Below are 22,446 nucleotides of genomic sequence, written 5' to 3' on the forward strand. Positions count from 1 at the left end.
AGGCTTCTCTAGCAAACTAAATGAGATGTCAAATGGCACAAAAAGGGAGCCAATAGCAGGCTCCATGTTCTTAGGAAGCTCTTGATTTCAGATATTGAAAATGGATGACCGGTTTACCTTAATGACATTACTTGGAACAGTTTTTTTTTTACACTTTAATGAACCCGCAAGCCTTTAATATGTGTGTAGGAAAAAGTTGGCACCGACCTGCTGTTTCTCCTTCATCTTCTTACTGGAGGCATCAGCCTTCTTTTTGGCTGCATCTAGCTTCTGCTGAGCCTCTTTTAGTTCTTTCTCACGCTCAGCTTCTGCGTTTTTCATTTTGTGCTCGAGAACCTTGTATTTCTCTTCTGCCTTTTTCTGTATCTCCTTTGTCTTCTTTAGAGTTTCTTCACATTCATCTGACATAAAAAACAAAAGAAGAAGGAAGAGAAAAGATAAAACCACATTTGGACCTAAAACAGGGAGTAGCATTTTTCTTTTACCAAGATCAAACCTACACAGCAATGTCCTTACCAATTGTTTGCTTCAATGCCTCCAGTTCCTCCTGCTGTTTGTGATAGGAACTCTGCTGGAGTTTTGTAAGGAGAAGATCAGCTTCTTCGGACTTTGTTTCCCATTGCTGCTTTAGTTGGCGATATCTGCAAAAACAGAAAAAAACGACTTAACAGGAGGCACATTCTAACCACTCAGAATTTTTCTAATACTAAAATCTCTGCCTACTTAGGCCCCTTTCACACTGGGGCGGGAGGTGCGTCGGCGATAAAGCGCCGCTATTATTAGCGTGGCGGTTTTAGCCCCCGCTAGCGGCCGAGAAAGGGTTAAAAACCACCACCTCTGATTTCAATGGGCAGGAGCGGTGTTATACACCGCTCCGAAGATGCTGCTAGCAGGACTTTTTTTCCCCCGTCCTGCTAGCGCACCGCTCCAGTGTGAATCTTTCACACTGGAGACATAGCAGCGGCTGTTTCGGGTCGGTTTGCGGGCGCTATTTTTAGCGCAATAGCGCCTGCAAACCGCACCAGTGTGAAAGGGGTCTTATTACCAACCAATATGTAGCAGAAAGCTTTTACCGCTTGAGTTCTGGAAATGTAGACACGAGCAGGCTAAAAATTACATCCATCAAACAAAAAAGAGAAAATTTGAGTGGACCAGAAGCGGATCTAAATGATTATGATCATATTCCAGGCCTGACAATTTATATGCTACAACCAAAGTGTAAAAAAAAAAAAAAAAAAAGGGGGACTGCTGAACATTAACAAAACAGCAGTTTGAAACTAGGCCAGGGTGCACTCCCTATTAGATCACAATAAGATTTTTGTATTAACCACTTGCTTACTGGGCACCTAAACCCCCCTCCTGCCCAGACCAATTTTCAGCTTTTAGCGCTGTCACTCTTTGAACGACAATTGCACGGCCATACAACACTGTACCCAAAACTAAATTGTTATCATCCCCCCCCCCCCCCCCACCCCACAAATAGAGCTTTCTTTTGGTGGCATTTGATCACCTCTGGGTTTTTTACTTTTTCTTAAAAAATTTAAAAAGTCCGAAATTTAAAATAAATTTTGCAAACAGGTCATTTTTCTCCTTCATTGATGTATGCTGATGAGGCTACACTGATGTCACCGACAGGCTGCACTGATAAGGCGGCACTGATGGGCACCAATAGGTGGCAGTGATGGGAACTGGTAGGGGACACTGATAGGCAGCACTGCTAGTGGCACTGATGGGGCGCCACTGGTGGGCATTGATAGGTGCCACTGATTGCTGGCACTTAGGCACCGATTTGTGGCACTGGAAGGCGGTATTGGTGGGCACAGATGAGGCGGCTTCGCCTCTTCCTCTTCGGGACCGATGTCCCTTGCACTGAAGCCGGCAATCGGCTTTTTTTACTCCTCGCGCTGTCAGTTGACAGCTGATCTCATCGACTCAGTGATCACGGCGCGCGGGGAGCGTGCAAACGGGAGGACATCTACTGACGGCCTCCCGGAGAAGTAGATCCACGCTGTAGCCGTCATTCAGCTATAGCGCGGATCTGAAGGAGTTAATGTCAAATCCTTTTCTTGGAGATAATGGAGACACAGGAAGTCATAGTGTGGGGATATACTGCTGCCTACACGAGGATTGGACACTGGCAAACAAATCTGTAAGCCAGCCGAGTATAGACATCCTCTATCCAGCATGCCTGAGTTTGTAGCAAGCAGAACCAAGAACATGATCATAAACAAAGAGGGGTAGAACCTGTGCCCCACAGAAAATGATTTTACGGTGAGTACAAAAATCCTGTTTCTCTTGCACATTTAATGAGAGACACCGGAAGTAATTGTAACGAAAATCAGAAATATTAGATCTTTGTAAAAACAACAACCCCAAAAAACATATTTACATGAATACTAATCAAAAGGCATACTGTAAATAACTCAGTTGAGCCGCATAACTGATCAATTTCCTGGGTCTGGAAACAGGTCTTCTCTCCGAAGGGAGCACAGGATTCATTGTATTGTGTACCAGGATATAGCCATACGCTAGGTAGTCTCAAAGTGTCTGGCAAAGCGGTCTTAAGCCCACGTACACACTGAGGGCCGGTTTGAAATTGTGCAAGTTCAGCTGAACTCACACAATTTTAAACTGGCATTTCAGTCCGACTTCGGAGGCGATTTGACAGACATCTGTGCGGGTTCTTGCACGGTTGTCTATTCAAATGACCCCCAAAGTCGCCAAAAGTAGTGCTTGAACTACTTTTGGGAACTGGTGCGGAGCTGCAAAGTTGGCGTCGGACCGATTTGGACGATGCCATTGCCGGCAATAGGATCCGATTTGGAATGTCAAATCGGCCCAATGTAAACGTGGGCTTAAACAGCTTAAAAAAAAATTTGGATAATACCCACTCCAAACAAAAAAGATTAAAGATGGTACTAAATACCATGTTCAAATAAACCATCCAGACTCACTGACCAGGGCAACAGTTATATAGCATCTAAGACTGGGATACGGGAAAAGGAGACCATACCTTTCAGCTGTATTTTTCAGTGCAGCCAATTCTCTTTCAATGGTTTGCAGCTCTGTCTCTTTTGTTCTTAGTTCATCCTGAACCGCTTTAATCTCTTGAATCTTTGATAACACTGAAGGAGCCTGGGAACGAGCACCTGCCAAAAATAGACTGCATTATTAAATAATCACCCCACATTCATTCAGTATAGCATAAAGAATATGCTACTCAAGCATTTTTCAATGGTTAAAAAACCAGCAGACAAGCTGGTGCACTTTATAAAAAATGATTACAATTACTTAAAAAAAAAAAAAAAAATTACCTCCACTTAATGTTCCTTGTGGATCAAAAGTATCTCCGCCAAGTGTAACAGATTTGGTCATTATTCTTTTGTCAAATGTCACTTTTTTAGCATTGTCCATGGTATCGCACACTAATGTAGTTCCAAAAATATACTCCATAGCTTTTTGCAGCTCTGAATCATAACCCACCAAAGTAAGAGCCAGATGCACATTGTCAGCTCCCACCTGCAAAAGAACATATATACATTTTTGTTTCACCCAGAACTGTATGTTAGAACTGCAAACCATTGCATGCCAGGGGATCTAAATTATCAGTCTAATTTATCTACTAATAAAATCCAATAGAAAGCATGATTTAGCTAGGGTGAAAAATTGATTCTAGGACCCCATCTGTGGTCCTGAAGCAATGCTCATGTACTCAGTCTACAGAAAGACACATTTACATCTTCAGTTAAACTGTATTTAAACCCAAGAACAAAAAAAACTAGGATTTATTTTTGTATAAAATCTTAGTTCATTGACAGACACAGCCTCTTGTTATGCTCGACCATAGGGTTTATAGCGCCAACTACAGGAGTAGGACACTAGGCAGACAAAAAAACCCCCACAAACAGCCTATGGACAATCCTAGTTGGTTATCCCCCCTGCTACAGGCAGCAAGTCACAAAGCAGTACAATAAACAATGCTGTGCTCGTAAATGAACTTAAAGTGGATGTAAACCCAATGTCATCCTTTCTAAACTACTGCCATAAGGGTTATCTATAAGGATATACATGCCTCCTGCATGTATCTTTACCTGTCTAATGTCTCCCCTCTGTCTGTTATGAGAGCTGAAAAACTGCAGATTCTGTGGGTGGGTCTGTTGTCTGGAGCTCGGTGGGTGGAGTTGTGATGTCAGTAGACACCCCGCCCACCTCTACACTCCTTGTCAATATGCATTTTCTCTGTGTATTTCTAACACTGAACTTCTGCTATGATCTCTAACATCCAGTGAAAAGACAGGAAAGTAACCACATGACTTCAGCATGCCAAATCATGCTGAGGTGTGGAACAGCCAATCCTTGCAGAGCTGCTGAAGAAAGGAGTGGGGGAGGGAATTTAAAAAATAATGCCTGTGTCTTAGGCTGTCACTCACAGCAAGGGGGAGGATTTGACAAAGTTTTTGTCAGTTTGTCAAGATTTCTCTTACTGAACAATAAAAGAGGATTGCTCAGAGATGGATTAACTCTTTGTGGCAAGACTGGGCTCAAATGATAGGAAATCTTATACTCTACAGTATGATAATAATAATAAAAAACTATTAATAATTCGGGTTTACATCCACTTTAAAAAAAGAAAAAAAAAAGAAGGCAAAGGCAGGACCATGTCCTGGTTCAGGTGAAAATCAGACACCACCATCGGAAGGAAGGATGGATGCAGACGAAGAAACCCCTTATCGCGGTGTAAAAACAAATATGGAAACTCACAAGAGAAGGCAGCCAGCTCACACACACAGCATACAGAAGTGATAGCAACCAAAAGGCGACCTTCTAAGAGGACGTAAATAAGGGAATCTCTTATTGTCTGACTGGATCCTGATTGGGCGAAGATGCTCCGTTCACGGTTTCAGACAGACAGTTTTCTTGCCCAAAGCTCCAGGACACTGATCGACAGCCTAGATTCTTTTGACGTCCAGCAGCCCTGAGCTGACCTCGACCCTAGGTCCCCCCCAACAGGCTGGCATCGGTCATGACCAATGTCCAAAGTAGGGGCAGAAGAGACCTCCCGGCCTGAAGAGATGGAGACCAGAGAACAGAGGCCCTGGTCATCTGACCTAGGCAAATCAGACTGTCCAGGGACACAGGGAACTTATCCCACTTGGACAAAAATCTCTTCTGCAGAACTCTTGCGTGGAACTGCGCATACTGCACCACCTCAAAAGTGGACACCATGAGATCAGGAACACAGGGAAGGCCGCCTGCAAGACAGCAGCAACTGAATCGCTGCCCAAAGTTTCCAGAGCGCATCCATCGGAAGGAACACCTTGGTCTGCGCAGTCAAGAATCAGACTTAGATACACTGTTCACCTGGTCTGGGTCATAAACGGACTTCTTGAGGTTTAGAATCCATCCAAACTCCTGTAAAGCGTGCATTTTGATTACCATGTTATCCATCAACATAGAATTAATCTCCGCTCACAGGAGGTGGTCATCCAGGTAGCCAATCATGTAATTTCCCTCCGTTGTCTCAGGAATACCAGGATCAGAAGTAGCACCTTGGTAAACACCCAAGGTGCAGAAGCCAAACCAAAAGGGAGTTCAACAAACATATAATTTGCTTCCCCAACCACAAAGTGCAGGAAGTGTTGGTCCCTTGCACAGATGGGAACTTGCAAGTACGCTTCCTTGACGTGTATGGAGGCCAAGAATTTCCCCTGCTGAAGGGAGGCCACCACCGACTGGATGGATTCCACCTTGAACTTCTGCCCTCACAAAAGCAATTCAGAGCCTTGAGGTCCAGAATCAGACAGACACCTTCCTTCTTCGGAACCGCAAACAGGTTGGAGTAAAAACCTCAAAACTAGCAGATCCTTCACCGCCCGAATAGATCCCGTAGGTGAGAGACAGAGGCGAAGATTGGAGGTAAATAATTTTTCTGGTGGACTGGAACGAAATTCTATTTTGTAACCCATCAGACTCCAGTTCATGGACCCATTTGCGGGAGGTCCACAGGTCAGCAAACCAATGAAGCCGACCCCCCACCCTGAAAAACAGGTTAGGCCAAGCCTTCATGCTGAGGAGGACTTGTCCACTGGCCTATGGGGCCAGAAACGCTTGGCACCACCCGCAGAAGTCTTGAAGGCCTTGGATCTCTTGTCCGAGAAACCAGGGACATGAAACGCTTGTGTGCGCAGAGAAAGGTGGTCTGTGCCAAGGATAAGGTTCCTTCACTTTAGACTGCGGGAGGAAGGTACCCTTTCCTCCAGTAGGATTCTTGATAACATCATCCAGTGCAGCACCAAATAGGTATTCTCCCTGGAATGGCAAGTCTGCCAGGGCCTTCTTAGACATCTGGTCTGCTAAACCAGAGGACTCGCTAAAGCACCACTGCTGAAACAGAAAGCAATAGGGCCGCATCCAAGGATGAGTCACAAGTGTACTTGCTTGAGGTCCTAGACCAACCAGTCCACCAACTCCTTATCCAGACCTTGGAGTAAGACTTTAGCCGACTTGGTAAGTGTCTGAGACACAGGGCCATTGCCAAACTGGGCTGAGCTGGCAACCACAAACATGATGCGGGTGGCTGATTCCACCTTCCAGTCTGCAGACTTCTTGAAGAAAGGAGGCGGCTATCATTGTTGTCTTGTTTAACCTAGAGATTGAAGGGTCCACAACAGGAGGAGAGGGCCACATCTACTGAAGAGCCTCCTAAAAAGGCTTCAGAACCACAAAGGGTCGTTTTGGACATTCCCCAACTTTGTAAACAAATTTATCAAAGTAGGCGGGGTAAGGGAAAACTTTAGCAGAATGAGTTGGCTTATACATACCAAAAGGGAGAACTACAGAAGTAGCCCCAGTCTTTAAGTCTTCCACACCAACGTAATGAGTGCGGCCACCGACACCTTTTTCTGTGTGGCAGTAGAGGCAGAGGAATCATCCTTGCTGTCTGGGGAATTGCAGCCTCTGGGACCATGAGGAAGGCTGGGCCCATGATGGTGGAGCCTGCCAAGCGCTGGAACTCCACCTCCACCCTGGAAAGGAAGGCATCAAGGACTTCCAACAGTGCATTCAAGGGGACAGAAGCCCCAGACAAACCTTCCCCCTCCAAAAGGGGGTCCAGGGTGGGTGGTGGGGAAGCCTGAGCCCAAAGACTCCACAGAAAAGCTCAGCCAAAGAAAAAAAAAAAAAAAGGAAGGCACCACTGGAAGAGGATCCACCAAACACTAGGAAGCAAAACACCCCAAAACAGGCTGCAGCAAAGAGGGGGGTACCAGAAAGGACTCACCACCTAAAGAGACCCAGGCGGACGGAAGAGGAGAACTGTGAGCCATCCACACTGCAGAGAGGAGGAGACCAGAACCCAGACCAAGGGGGAGAAAAAAAAAAAAAAAAAAACACAACCCAAAATGGCCATCTGCCATCCACAAACAGTGGCAAATCAATACTACAAAAAAAGCACAGCAAAGATGTCAGCTGCAGCGACATAAAAAATGGCTGCCGGCTGCCCAGGAGCACATGGAGGTGCCGCAGCTCCCAAGGAGTACCAGACCCATATCCCACCCCAGGGCTGCACTGTGCCACTGCCCAGGTCAGTGTAAGGAAAGTGCACCAAACAGGGGAGAGAGGGGGTGGTGACTGGCAAGGGTCGCGCTAAAAGTGATAATTGGACATGCTAGATAATAAATTAAATTAAAAACATAGACATAAAAAAAGTCCAAAAAATTATCAAATAGTAAATAAGAGTCCCCAGTGGGTGATATAACAGGAAAACAAAGTTGTACTCAAAGACACTATGGGGGAGATTTACTAAAACTGGTGCACACAGAATCTGATGCAACTGTGCATAGTAACCAGCTTCTAACTTCAGCTTGTTCAATTAAGCTTTGACAATAAAGCCTGGACGTCGATTGGTTTCTATGCAGAGATGCACCAGATCCTGTGTGCACCAGTTTTAGTAAATCTCCCCCTATGCCTCTCGATATTCACCATCAAGGTATCTTTCAATCTACATATATCCCCATGTGCAGCTGACCACCAGAGACCACCTTAGAAAGCAAATGCCTTGCTTACTCATTCGGCCTTAGGAGAAATCTTCCACCTGGTACTTTACGTGTGGTTGAGCTCGAAAACAAAAAATGCGCCACATAGCATAAAATCCAATGGCACTTTATTTACAATAAATTAAATTACACTCACGTTTCAATACGTTAAAAGCACGTATTCGATATCGCCGGCCGGCATGTAAAAAAAAAAAAAAAAAAACACCTGTGCTTCCGAGACTCGTGGTATGCGATGACACCACACATGCCTAGGGAGGAAAGAGGGGTCATCCATTTACCAATCCAGGGAATCATGTCCATCACTCCAGAGACAGGTCCGCCTTGTACTGTGGTGGGGGCCATCAGCCAAGTGAAACGCTGACACAGATGTCGGGTGCTCAGTCATATGTGCCCCTGCAAGGCCTTTATCTTGCCGTCAGCCCTGGTCCAGGATGGGGCTGTCGCAGCCAACCCAGCACATAGCTGACTAGGGCGACTACTGGTTCTGGAATATTCAGCCTGTCGCCCAGTCTGGCTGTTGATTGAAAATCTCCACGGATTGAAAACAAAAAAAGATAAAAAGGAAGGGAAAAAGAAAGCTATAGAACAGGTTTCAGCAGGGAACCAGGTCCTGACTCCTGAACACTAGGCAAAAATAACCGAGCTGCCTATAGCAGAGAGGGGGTTTATACCAGCTATTACTGCCCATAGGCAGTGCCGCATTTTTTTTCTGCATAGTGTCCCACTCCTGTAGGTGGCGCTAAAAACCTGAGACGAAGAAGCTGTGTCCGTCAATGAACGTAAGAGAAATTCATATAATTCAATTAATTAGTGTGTGGATGTTGTGGTTGCATTCATTTTCTTTTTACAGGCTTATTTTCCTTTATTTTGACCTGATGATCCTGCCACTACCTCACTTCCAGTCTTAGGAGACAACACTCACTTACTGTACTTACGGATATACAGCATTATAACATTATAACTCCTAGAACAAGACTACTAAACATATCTCACTATCCATAACATAGCGAGGAGGGGTTCTGTAGTCCTCATAGAAAACTGGGAACAACACTGTTAGCTGTGCAGCATGGGAAGCAAGCACAGGGAACTATAAGCTCACGTTATTTTCTGGTAGGAGTAGCAGATTTTTTTTAATCGCTCATCGAACAGATATGACAAAACACTTTTAACAGTATATTGAACAGAACAAAGGTGAGCAGCAAATAAGGTTCATTGTTACAGTTTACATAAAAAAAAAAAAAAAAAGGTATTTTTATTTTTCATTCATCAACCAATCTCCTCCAGAAAACCATCAAAACAGCACTCAACCAGGTTAACATTGAGGTATTACCCGGATTTGCAGAACACCTGTCTAAACATATACTCAGTCATAACATGCGCTGCTCAAGAAAGGACATGCCATAGAGGTAACCATACGCAAATAATAACCATCGACTGACCATTACTATTAGTGTTTATAAATGAGGTAACTGAACGGCACCGGTTATTTGGAAACAATCGCTTTTTCTAATTTAATATTGTGATGAAACATACAAGAAGAGTAAAAATAGTCCGAATACTCTGTTGTTAAATTTAGACTTTAGATCATAAAAAAAAATGCTTTCTTTTATAAGTTTATTGAAACACTTACCAAGTTTTTGGCAACGTTAACTGTATCATTTCCTAATCGGCGAGCTGAAATTTTATTAAGTGGAATGATAGTGAGTCGGCGTTTTAACTCTCCTTTCTCCAGCAATTTTTTACCTGTGACCTAAAGTACAAAGAGCACGAAAATATATTATTAAATATTAGATTATTAACATGTACTCAGCAATATTACAGTTTAAACTACAGCACATGTATTTGTATAGTTATCTTTAAAGTGTAATATTCTGGAAATACCAACTTCTGTATCCACAACAACATTGTACAACCGTCCTCCAGCCACCACTTCTAAAGCCGTTGCAGAGGAAGGATCTTTGACAGTTATCAATGAAGCAATAAGTCCCTTCACACGATTCTTATCCCAGTTCTTTTCTGGATCCCTTTAAAAACAGAGATGAATATGTACATAAAAAGCAATACATCACAATTTGGGAAATATATTTCCTAAAGAAGACTGTCAAAGAGATCAAAAATAAAAACAGCGACTTTTTAAATGAAAGTGGTTCTAGAGGCCAAGCATTTTTTTTACCCTGAAAGCGGTTGTATGCCCTTGAATAAGAAGAAAAAAAACCCCACACCTGTAAGGAGATATTTGTACATTGCAATCATATCTGCTCTCAAGTGTCTCTTCTCCAGGGAGAATAAATTTACCTCTTGTAGTTGTTCCTCGTAATTGAGGTCCTACAGACCCCATATTAATTTAGTTGCCCTTCTCTGGACTCTCTTCAGCTAATAGTATCGCCACTCCCTCCCTCAAATACTTACCCGAGTCCTGTATTGATCCAGTGGGGGCGTGGCCAAGCTGCAATGTCTGTGTTAATAGGCGCACACAGCCCAGCTCAGGAGCAAGCCCACGGGAGCGTCACCATAGGAAGTGGTGAACCGAGAAGAGGAGCAGCCAAAAGCACTGTTGGGGGACCCCAGAAGGAGGAGGATTGGTGAGGGATAAGGTCCCTTTCACACTGGGGCGGTGGGTGCATCAGCAGTAAAGCGCCGCTATTTTTAGCCGCGCTTTGCCGTCAATTTCGCAGCGCTATTCAGCCACTAGCGGGGCGCTTTACCCCCCCCGCTAGCGGCCGAGAAAGGGTTAAAACCATCACCTGCAGCAGCGTCATGCGGGTGGTATAGTTGCACTGCCCCATTTTTCAATGGGCAGGAGCAGTGTATACACCTCTCCAAAGATGCGGCTAGCAGGACTTTTTTTAGCGTCCTGCCAGCACACCGCTCCAATGTGAAAGCCCTCGGGGCTTTCACATTGGAGAGAAAGCAGCGGCTCTTTCAGGGCGCTTTGTAGGCGCTATTTTTAGTGTTATAGAGCCTGCAAAGCGCTCCAGTGTGAAAGGGGTCTAACACTGCACAGAGCAGGCAAGTATAATATGTTAAAACTTTTGCTACAGTACATATACTGTGGTGGGGTGGCATATGCAGGCACTGTAATGTAGGTTGAGGTTAGGAGCGTGCTCCCCCCCCCCAGTGACCGCTATGTGCACCAGAAACAAGATTGCAGATCCCGGTGATCGCTATGTGGAAGTTATGAGCTTGCTGGACTTCTGGCAGGATCAATGGGTATTTTTTGCATACAGTATATCGAACAGATATAACAATATACTTTCAGGATATATTCCACAGGGAACGATGAAAAATATAAGACAAGTTCATTGTTAGGATCTACATACACAAAGCTTAATTTTTAACAAACCTTAGTTCTTTTAACATATCTAGGTAAATCAAACAAGTTTGCCAGCAACATTACCTTTCTTATTGCTGTCCTCAGTGATACATTTCAGATTTTCTATCTGAAAATGTCTAAAGTGCTCATTATGTTTATTTGCTGAGCTTTCAGACAAGATTTGGACCGTAGAAAGGAGCTCAGAAGTTTCTCGATGTGGGAAGCAAGTTATTTAACTTTTTATTTTTTTTCCCACAAAAGGGACACTTAACGCATTACCTGTAATCAAAGCGAAGGCTGGAGTAACGTGACATTAATGATTCATAAGCTTCCCTTAAGCGTCCTACATTCCTAGACAAATCTCTTCGCTTTTCCAAAAGCTGTTCTTCTTTGCCATCTACAAAAAATAAAAAAGTTCATATCATGCTACACTTATGCTATACTGAAAAAAAAATGCAGGTAAAGAAATACAACTGATTAAAGACTGCCATACACAGCTGAAATTAGTTGGCACCACGCTGCTTGACAAAAGTCAATTGTGTAATCAACTTTTGCTGAAGGAGCTGGGTGGAAAATTGGCAGCAGAACAGCGCCTGCATCGAATCAGAATCTGACAGCTGTGGGTATCAGTTGTCAGAATACAAGATTTGGCCACCCATGCCATTTAGCATGAATAGTGGATCTGTTTGATTTCTTTTGTTAAAGTGAAATTCTGTAAAAGTGATCCAAGACTGGACCCTCCTCCCTGTACTTGCCTCCCACGAGTCACTTCACCAGTCCTGGGGATTTGAAATCCCCACTGCCTTCTCTCCTCTCTGTCCAGCACTGCAAGGACAGACTAGATAGATTCTGATTGGTCAGTGCCATCCATGTGACAGTGCTGACCAATTAGAATTTGTCTGATCAGTCCTGGGAGAACTGAACCGAGAGGAGAGAAAGCAGCGGGGGATAACAAATCCTCAGGAAGGGTGGAGTGGCTTGAAGGAGCCCTGACAGGTCAGGATCGCGGGAGGCAAGTACAGCAGGGACGAGGGGGTGTAGAGGGGTTTCAGATTTTCTGTAAAAGTGAACACATAAGTCTATGTTTGTATGGCCATAGTTGGGAAAAGAAAATACACCAAATAAGTGAATGAAGCAAAGTTATTATATCATTCCTAAAAAAGTGAAGTGCCCACTCATGTACCTTCATAGTTAAGTTTCTTAATTTCTTCTTCAAGTTTTTCTTTATTCTTCTTTACTGCTTCAAAAGCCTCATTGTCTTTCTTGTAGCCACTGTCCATCTTTTTTACCTCAGCCTGTTTGGTCTTTAATTCCTGCTGTGCATGCTTTAATTTCATCTGAGCCTGTGGAGAAAATGGATATTTTAGGTTATCGGTTATCTTGGATCTTTTCTTTTTTCTTATGCCTACATTTTTTAATAAATGTTATATGAAGATGCTAAACTTGTGGAATGGTAAAGGTAATGACAAATCTTTTGATTTAATAGAATGTATGTTTTTTACTGGCGAGTACCGATACTTTCGGTCATGTACTCGCCGATACACAGTACAGATACCTTTGCAGTGTGATTTGAGCCCATACAAAATGAATGAGCTCAAAACACACTGCAAAGAATCGCATGTGCTCTTAAGAGAAATGCGGTGCAAATTGCATGCGGTTCCTCCCACTGCTCCTGTGTGAGCCCAGTATGGAAAGGCAGGGAAGTGCCATCTAAGTGGAGCATTGGGCAAACTGTTTATTAAAAAAATGTTAAAACAACGCACATGTTAACAGTACATATCTCGCATGTCAATCCAAATTTGCACGGTCAGTGACCCCATTCCACCGGACCCGCTGATGATACATAACCACGGCCACTTGCAGTGCTCACAGGGCTGGAGGAGATGTATAGGCGCTCTGGCCCCAAGCTGACATTTCTTCCTTATACCCACGTGTGCACTCCAAGCTGGTATACAGGCGCCCCGGGACTATCTTCGTGACCTCCAGCCCTGTGAGCACCGCAAGCAGCCATTGTCTTCTATCATCAACAGGTCCTGTGAACCAGGGACACTATGACCATGAAGATTTGATATGCAAGGTATGTATTGTTAACACATGAGTCGTTATAACATTTTTTAATAAAGGGTTGGCCCATTGCTGCACTTAGACGGCAGCTCCCAGTCTTTCTATACTGGGTTCACAGTGGTGCGGGAAACGGCATGCCTGTTCAAAATCGCATGCGATTCTTTACAGTGTAATTTGAGCCCATTCATTTTGCATAGGCTTAAATCGCACCTCAAAAAGGTATCCGTTTCGGGTATCGAAGCATTTGCACGAGTACGAGTATAGGTAACATTTAGAAAGGATTTTTACGCCCATTACCCTGTCTTAAATCTTCCTGTAAAAAAAGCAGCGCACTTCCTGTGCGCCAAGTCTCATAGCTGTATATCTGCATTGAGATCATATAAGGTGGGGGGGGGTCGGCAAACTGTCGATCGTAGTCCACCTGTTGAACGCAGGCAGGTAGACCGCGAAGTTTCCTGCGCTGCCAACCCCCGCCTTCTATGTGGTGGTCCTGGTCTCCCCTCCCAGCCTCCTCCGCAGCTCCACAGCACCGTCTATGTCCCGGTCTCTCTCTCCCCCCGCCTCCATCCTCCTCCGCCGCTGTGATCAGTGAACAGCTCAGACTGGGAGGAAGCACAGCTCAGGATGGAGGACGAGAGGAGGAGCTGGCCAAATTAACTTTTTATGTTATGCACTCAACAAAAAACAAGATTGCCCACGGGACGTTTAAAGAGCACACAACAGGTAAAATATATAAATGATTTAACACACATTTAAAAACAACATGTAATACAGAAAAAGGAAAACATATTAGATATCAACATATTGGTAAATTTTGCATTCATATAATATACCTTTTCATAAGACCTGGATATGTCAAAACAGATGACTGTCAGTAGTCTGGGATGGCTGTGCTAGGTCTCGACGCGTTTCGGTACAAATATAAGTAATATGTGATTATATATGTGTATACTATGAGACCAATTATCATGAGTCATGTCCGTATTGAAATGCAAGACAGCACTCACTGGTTGTGTATGTGTGAATGTGAATCTAAGTGGTGAATACCGAGAGAACAAGCAAAACGTAGCATATCCATCTATATATACCGATCTTTTGACCACTTCATAAAGAGTCATCTATACCAGCTAGTAGGCCAGAAGTCCCCCATTAATCATAAGTGAAACGTATTGAACTTATATGCATATGTTCGGCACTTTTATTTTTTTCCCTCCCTTTTTTTCTCATTTACTTACTTGTGCTCTCGATCTTCAGGCATCTATCTGTGCTTCTCCCAAAGAAGCGAGACTCCTCTCGCGAAACGCGTTGAGCCCTAGCACAGCCATCCCAGACTACTGACAGTCTATGACATACCCAGGTCTTATAGAAAGGTCTGTTATATGAATGCAAAATTTACCAATATGTTGATATCTAATATGTTTTCCTTTTTCTGTATTACATGCCGTTTTTAAATGCGTGTTAGATTTATAAATTTTACCTGAGATATGCTCTTTAAAAGTCCCATGGGCAATCTTGTTTTTTGTAGTGTGCATACTATTAGGGACTGAGTATCACCTCTACCCATCTCATGCCAGGTCTAGTCTCCTTGTAATTATTTATATTAAACCGCTGGTGATGGGTTGCTAGGACACAATAACCAGCTTGCTAATATGAAAAGTAATTCTGCCAGCTCCCGCCCTCTGTCCAGAACTGTGCTGCCTCCCAATCTATGCTGTGGAAACAGGTAGGACACTGTGCTATGGGGGGGGGGGGACGGACAGTGACCTTTACCACCCTTCACATCATCCCCCACCTTCCCCCCGAAACCCTGCATTCAGGGCGCAATGCACCCTGAAACCCTGCATTCGGGGCGCAATGCACCCTGAAACCCTGCATTCGGGGTGCAATGCACCCTGAAACCCTGCATTCGGGACGCAATGCACCCTGAAACCCTGCATTCGGGGCGCAATGCACCCTGAAACCCTGCATTCGGGGCGCAATGCACCCTGAAACCCTGCATTCGGGGCGCAATGCACCCTGAAACCCTGCATTCGGGGCGCAATGCCCTCCTGAATCCTGCATTCTGAGCGCCACGCACCCCTGAACCCTGCATTGTGATCGCAATGCACTCCTGATTCCCTGCATTCTGAGCCCAACGCACTCCTGATCCCCTGCATTCTCAGAGTAATGCACTCCGGATGATGGGAAATTGCATATTACATATTTCCTTATTAATAAAGTGGCTCACTAATGCATTTTAAGCCTCCAAATCTTGGTTAAGGAGGCCATATCAGGACATAAGCATGGCTTTACCGTATATCAAAGGAATGTTATTGTTAACTGGTCAAGTCCTTGAGGGGTCATATTGCATAGGGAATTGGCTTGGGGCTGGTCTATTCATTATACACAAGTCTAATACCACAGCCCAAACTGGAATACATTATTCTCACCCAGAAAGTCCATGAGGCAAGTGTCTGTCCTGATTGCCTGTGCCATGTTGCGCAACAGCAAACGGGACCTTTAGTTAAGTATTCTTTATCTGTCATTATCTTTAATAAATGTTATACTTTTAAGTATTTGTGTGATCTCTCTTTGCACATATCGAACACAACCCCAAAGACGTGACAACACACCTGATCCCTGCATTCTGAGCGAAACACACTCCTGATCCCTGCATTCTGACCGAAACGCACCCCTAAACCCTGCATTCTGAGCGCAACGCACTCCTAAACCCTGCATTAAAAAAAAAAAAAAAAAAAAAAAATTCGGTCTGTTTCTTTGTTTTTTTTTTATTTTGGGGTGGGGGGGTGGGGGGGTGCCTGGTGATCTTTGACTTCATCAGTCTTGTTTAAGAAGATCTTCATCTCTTGAAGGTTGCCTACCCCGAGCTAAAGCATTGCTGCTTCTGATTGCTAGTTTATGATATGTGGAGTGAGGTTTTGTGATGTCACCATTGTGCCGCTCACTGTTCTTGCCAGAGCGGAAGCTGTAACCTAGGACCTGGTATGTAAGGATCTTCTTGCTTCCACTTCATCTCTTCTGTGCTGCCTATACCTCTCCTACTACTTCTTAAACATACCCTGTCATTAATCAGGGGACAAATATTCAAACGCAAAGCCTGCTCCTCTACTAAGAAGGCCGCATTCACACAGCAACACTGCATAGAACAAGGCATGATGCAGTCAGTAATGAAGAAAGATCAGGTGCAGCGAGTCTACAGGCAATACTAGTGACTAGTTCTTTGCCCTCTGCTTGCCCTTTTTTAGGCAAAGCTTCCACAGTACCTGTAGAGATGCAAAAGGGAAGCACTCAGGTAATCTGTATTTTGAGTAAACCTTTCCTGAGAGACACAAAGGAGGCTGCTATAGACGACTTTCTGCAGGTTAGTTGCCTTAAGATCACCACACATTACAATTTATTGTGCAAATCTACTTTAGATCTGCCAACTATGTAGTGCAAGGGCCGGATTGGATCCTCTAGGTAAGTTCTCAGATCACATTGTTTTAGAAGATCTAAAGTTGATGGTACAGAGATTATAAGGTGTGTATTAGACAGCATTGACGCTTAAAGGGTTATCATTAACAGTCAGTTACTGACATAAAGAAGCATGCAGGTCATAACTTATCTGCATACTTGGTTCTGCATTAGTCACTAAATAATTTTGACAAGTGACTGTTAGCATTTGTAGAATGAGAAGCCAGCAATGACAGCCTTCATAATTTCTCTCAGGAAAGATTTCCTTTACACACTTCCCACCCGCAGTACGTCATATGACGTCCTGGGCTTTGAGTAGCTGAATGATGCCGGCACAAAAAGATTCCAAGTCAAGGTTGATTTAAACGTGCACCAACCCCATTCTAATGTTTGGAGAAACTACTTAAAATCATTTCCATGACTATATTCTTTATACATTGAATTAGAACAGCACAAGCTGTTGTTCTTTTGTTTGCATTAATTAATGGATGTAGTTAAGTAAGCTGTCACTGAGGCTGCATTCACACCTGAGTGTTTTCAGCTTGTAAAACGCTCATCTCAAAATTTCAAAAACGGCCAACAAGCAAAATTCCACTATTCAAATGGCCCCTGTTCACATCTGAGCATTGTCGCCTGAACCAAAAACGTGTGAAGCTCAAAAAAGTACATTTCAAAGTACAAGTAAGTTTCTTTTTGGGCAGAACAGGCATTTTTCTGGTTTTTACATTGACCTGTACAAAATCGCGGCAAAATGCGCGACTTTCCACCTGAAAACGATACGCACGGGTGTGAATGCAACCTTAGTGTAGTTAAGTTGGCTTTGGCGGTTATTCTCATAAATACCTGCTTAGCCTCAGTTTCTGCTTTGCTGATGTCATTCTTACAAGCCATCATCTGTCCAGCAAGTGTAGCCTCTTCACCGTCCTCATTGCTGGACAGCCCAGCAGAGACAGCGTTGAAATGTTGTTGAGCAGCAGTGAAAGCCTCTCCATCCTTCTGGCTGGTCTCCTGCAAGGAGCTAAAATTGTCCGTTATCTTCTTAACTTCCTTCTCCTTGTTGATCACAGCCTTGGCATCCTTCAATAGAGTCAAACCGATACCATTAAATACACAGATACAAGATCTACTTTACCTACTTAAAGAAAAACTGCAGTCTGTGCACATATTTTGTAATAAAAACATCTTTGCCATTTTGAAGCTTCCCTACAACCACTATGCATATTATTTTATATATACTTTGAATCTGTACTAGCCAATATGCTGCAGAAATCTCACCCTGCTAAGTCTGGCTGCATCGATTTAAACAGTTGGCAGCTGAAGCTGCTGCCTGTTCACTTCCTGGATTTACACAGACACACCTCCAACTCTGCAGTTCTCATTGGCCCTCTTATGACTCATTCCCCCTCCCTTCCTGGCAAACTCTCAGGAGAGTGAGAGAGGTGTGCATGATGTCATAAGCCTAGGCTAATGACCAGACAAGAAACACGAAGTGGGCTGTATAAGGTATTTACTTGCAAAAAAAAAATAAAAATTTACTATCCAAAGTTAAAACAACAAGGGCAGAAGATTTAATAGATGGAAAGATGAAAAAAATGACTGAAGAGCTGCTTTAAAACATTCAAATATTTTCTTACTTACGTCATCCATGTTCTTTACCAAATCCTTGCGCTTCTTCTCTTCTCCTTTCAGGTTTTGTTTTACAAGATCCAAGGCACTCTGAGCTTTGGTATCAGTTCTCTGAGCCTCTGCGAGGCTTTCTTCCAGAGATCTCAGTGCCCCTCCAATTTCCTGCAAAGTAGAGTATACTCATTTCTACTACATAAAAAAAAATATCTAGCATCTGTATATGCAGCAAGCCTAAATTCACCAATACTGCTACCTGTTGAAGCGGACATACCTGGTCTCGCTTTTTCTCCAGCTCTCCAATCTCTTTGCTCAGTTCTTTTATTCTTCGCTCATTCTCTGCTATAGTCTCCTGAAGCTTCAGTATAGACTCTTGCATATCCTTTAGTTCCTCTGCAGAGCGGACCTTGGTCTCCTCCGCACAAACAAACTGATAAGCTACATAAAGACGGCTCAGATGTTCAATTTCTCTTGTGATTTTCTGGTACTCCAAATAGGAGGACCTTTCCTATAAAGTCGAAATTAGATGAAGTAGAAAATGTATTATCAAGGCAATGGCTGAATGCATGGTTTATGCATTTAAATCTGGCCATACACTGTAGGGAAAAAAAAAATCTAACAAATTCTACATCACAACATACATATACACAACATGGTCAGTAAAATTTGCACTGCCAGTTATTGTTTTCTGACAGCTGCTGCGGGAAACTGTCAGAATACCCAAAAAAAGGCTGCATCTGATTGGATTCACCCACTGTTCAGCCGCCAATTTTCTGCCCAATCGAGGCAGGATGGTGCCAGCATCAATTTCGATCTGTTCAATGGGAACCTTCCAAAATTCACTCAGAGTATGGCCAGCCTAAATTTACAAACTTCTGAACAGGGTGGAGGCAGGGAGGGGACACAGGAAGCCAAGGGGCTACATTTTGTATACAATACTACCATCACAGCCCTGCTGCATCCTTGCAGTGGTAAGCGATTCACATAAATGGCTGAAGATTTTTTATCTGTTTTAGCAGCTATAATTTACACACTCAGAAATTCTGAGTTAGCGGAAAGATGCTACAAAGTACAAATAACCAGGAACTTTTGAGGGAAGAAGCCTTACTTTGACTCAGGAGCTTCAAGCTAGTTATGAGATAAAGTTTAAATCTCTCTACTCCAATGTGATTTGTATTTATGGCTGTATCATACAAGAAAGAAAGATGCTCTTGGTATTAAAATTAGGTACAGATCAAGAGGGAGAAACCTAATCTTGCTCATGTATGATGTCCTACCAAGACATTCTCTTATATACAGTGCATCCGGAAAGTATTCACAGCCCTTCACTTTTTCCACATTTTGTTATGTTACAGCCTTATTCCAAAATGGATTCAAATCATTATTTCCCTCAAAATGCTACACACAATCCCCCATAATGAAACCTTTGCAAATTTATTAAAAAGAAAAAAAAATCCTATTTACATAAGTATTTAAAGCCTTTGCACAATACTTTGTTGAAGCACCTTTGGCACCAATTACAGCTGCAAGCCTCTTTGCTCTGGAGCAGGTTTTCATCAAGGATTCATCTTTCCCTTGTTCATGACTAGTCTCCCAGTTCCTGCCAATGAAAAAAATATCCCCGCAACATGATGCTGCCACCACCATGCTTCACCGTAGGGATGGTATTGGCCAGGTGATGAGCATTGTCTGGTTTTCTCCAAACATGACGCTTGCCATTCAGGCCAAAGAAATTAATCTTTGTTTCATCAGACCAGAGAATTTTGTTTTTCATGGTCAGAGTACTTCAGGTGCCTTTTGACAAACTCCAGGTGAGCTGTCATGTGCCTTTTACTGAGAAGTGGCTTTTGTCTGGCCACTCTACCATAAAGGCCTGGATTGATGAAGTGCTGTAGAGATGGTTGTTCTTCTGGAAGGTTCTCCCCTTTCCACAGAGAAATGCTGGAGCTCTGTCAGTGACAATCGGGTACTTGGTCACCTCCCTGACTAAGGCCCTTCTCCGCTGATTGCTCAGTTTGGTCGGGCAGCCCACTCTAGGAAGAGTCCTGGTGGTTTTAAACTTCTTCTATTTATGGATGATGAAGGACACTGTGCTAATTGGGACCTTCAATGCTGCATTTTTCTGTACCCTTCCCCAGATCTGTGCCTCGATACAATACTGTCTCGGACATCTACAGACAATTCCTTGGACTTCATAGCTTGGTTTGTGCTCTAACATGCACTGTTAACTGTGGGACCTTATATAGACAGGTGTGTGCCTTCCTAAATCATCAATTATCACAGGTGGACTCCAATCGAGTTGTAGAAACATCCCAAGGATGATCAGGGGAAACAGGATGCACCTGAGTTCAATTTGAGAGTGATGGCAAAGGCTGTCAATATTTATTTAATTTTTAATACATTTTCAAAGATTTCAAGCAAACTTCTTTCATTTTGTCATTATGGGGTATTGTTTGTAGAATTTTGAGGAGAATAATGAATTTGATCCATTTTGGAATAAGGCTGTAATATAACAAAATGTGGAAAAAGTGAAGCACTGTGAATACTTTCCAGATGCACTGTACAAAAGTTCAGTTTTGGTCACTAGTTTGTGAAAATGATTTTGCTAATTGAAGAGGATGTGTAGTAGGAAACGCACAGAATCCTGTTTCAAAGGCGCTAGTTCAAGCCAATTCTGTAAATTGCTTGAAAACAGAGGCTGTATGAGTTTCTAAATGCACAATATATAACTGGCTATTCATTTTTAAAAGAGAATTTGCAGATTGTTGATCCACAGAGCATGCAATTCAAGAAATATTTTTTTTCCGTTAGAGCACTTGTTTTTGCCTTCTCCCTGTATCAACATCAGGTTTAGGGTTCTGACAATGCAGCGTTTTTGATTTGATTTTCTTTGGGTTGAACATGACAGATGTATGTCTTGTTTCAGCTTGAATAACATAAAACAAGAGTTTTCACCAGTAGTTTGCTTCCCAAATCATTGTCAAGTAGCAAATATAGCAAGCTCTGAAATACTCAAATCGTTGCACCTACCTCTTTAAGCTTATGTATGGTTGGAGTGATCTCTTCTTCCAGGATCTAAGGGAAATAATGCAAACAGTTAAATTTTGTATTTTGAAGGAAAAAAACAAAACACACTTCTACAACTACCTGCTCTTTGCAATGGAATTGCACATAAAGTCAAAATTAGCCCTGAACCTCCTCTACTCAGGTCCCCCGCCAGCGCTCCTGGCTACTCCACTCTGTCCAGTGCCCCCACCCCTTCCCATAGGGGCACTTGTGTGTGCTCGCTCTCGAGTCCCACTGGTGCGTCTATTGACACAGGCAGCTGGACTTGGCCCTGCACCACCCCCTGCAGCTAACAGCTCCTGTTGCTATCAATCTCCCCAGTGAGGATGGAGAAAGCAGCGAGAGCTGCTGCTCTCGCGTACATTACTGGATCGGACTAAGGTAAGGAAAAGGGGGGGGAGGTTGACATCCAGCACAGGCGGCTTTTTACCTTAATGCATTACCCTATTCGCTGCCGCTATATATATATATATATACTAAAAACAGACACCCTAGAGAATAAAATAGTGGTAGTTCCAATTTTTTGTCAGACGTTATTTCCACAAAGGTCTAGAACACAAAAGTGTTTTTTTTTTTTTGTTTTTTTAAATGAAAAACACACTAAAGTGAATTTTAGGGCAAACAAATGCAATAAACCACCCAAATGTCAAACTTTAAAATTGTGTGCCCCTGTGAAATAGTGAAAAAACTTCAGCACCCTATATTTTCTATAGGCGACACTTCAAAAGCCTCCTATAGGTATCAGTTTAGTGTTACGAAGGAGGTCTTGTGTTAGAATTGTTGCTCTCCCTCTGGTGTGTGCGGCGATATGCAACGTGTATCGCAGTCAAAGTTATCACGCGTAGGCACCCTTGACTCATGCATTTAGGTTCA

General features: G+C 43.3%; 1 protein-coding gene across 1 annotated transcript in view; it reads right to left on the reverse strand.

The window, feature by feature from the left end:
• Nucleotides 1-22,446, reverse strand: part of SMC2 (structural maintenance of chromosomes 2) — a 70,403-nt gene that overhangs the window by 16,428 nt on the left and 31,529 nt on the right. The window contains exons 7-18 of the mRNA XM_073591527.1: nucleotides 21,538-21,582; nucleotides 18,782-19,015; nucleotides 18,523-18,672; nucleotides 17,728-17,961; nucleotides 12,551-12,710; nucleotides 11,647-11,764; nucleotides 9,940-10,078; nucleotides 9,685-9,804; nucleotides 3,315-3,519; nucleotides 3,014-3,149; nucleotides 517-641; nucleotides 208-401 (exon numbers count right to left, since the gene is read on the reverse strand). Coding sequence (XP_073447628.1) covers nucleotides 208-401; nucleotides 517-641; nucleotides 3,014-3,149; nucleotides 3,315-3,519; nucleotides 9,685-9,804; nucleotides 9,940-10,078; nucleotides 11,647-11,764; nucleotides 12,551-12,710; nucleotides 17,728-17,961; nucleotides 18,523-18,672; nucleotides 18,782-19,015; nucleotides 21,538-21,582 — 1,860 coding nt within the window. The remainder of the gene's footprint in view (nucleotides 1-207; nucleotides 402-516; nucleotides 642-3,013; nucleotides 3,150-3,314; nucleotides 3,520-9,684; nucleotides 9,805-9,939; nucleotides 10,079-11,646; nucleotides 11,765-12,550; nucleotides 12,711-17,727; nucleotides 17,962-18,522; nucleotides 18,673-18,781; nucleotides 19,016-21,537; nucleotides 21,583-22,446) is intronic.

The sequence above is a fragment of the Aquarana catesbeiana genome, linkage group LG01 (assembly GCF_042186555.1).
Source record: "Aquarana catesbeiana isolate 2022-GZ linkage group LG01, ASM4218655v1, whole genome shotgun sequence".
NCBI lineage: Eukaryota > Metazoa > Chordata > Amphibia > Anura > Ranidae > Aquarana > Aquarana catesbeiana.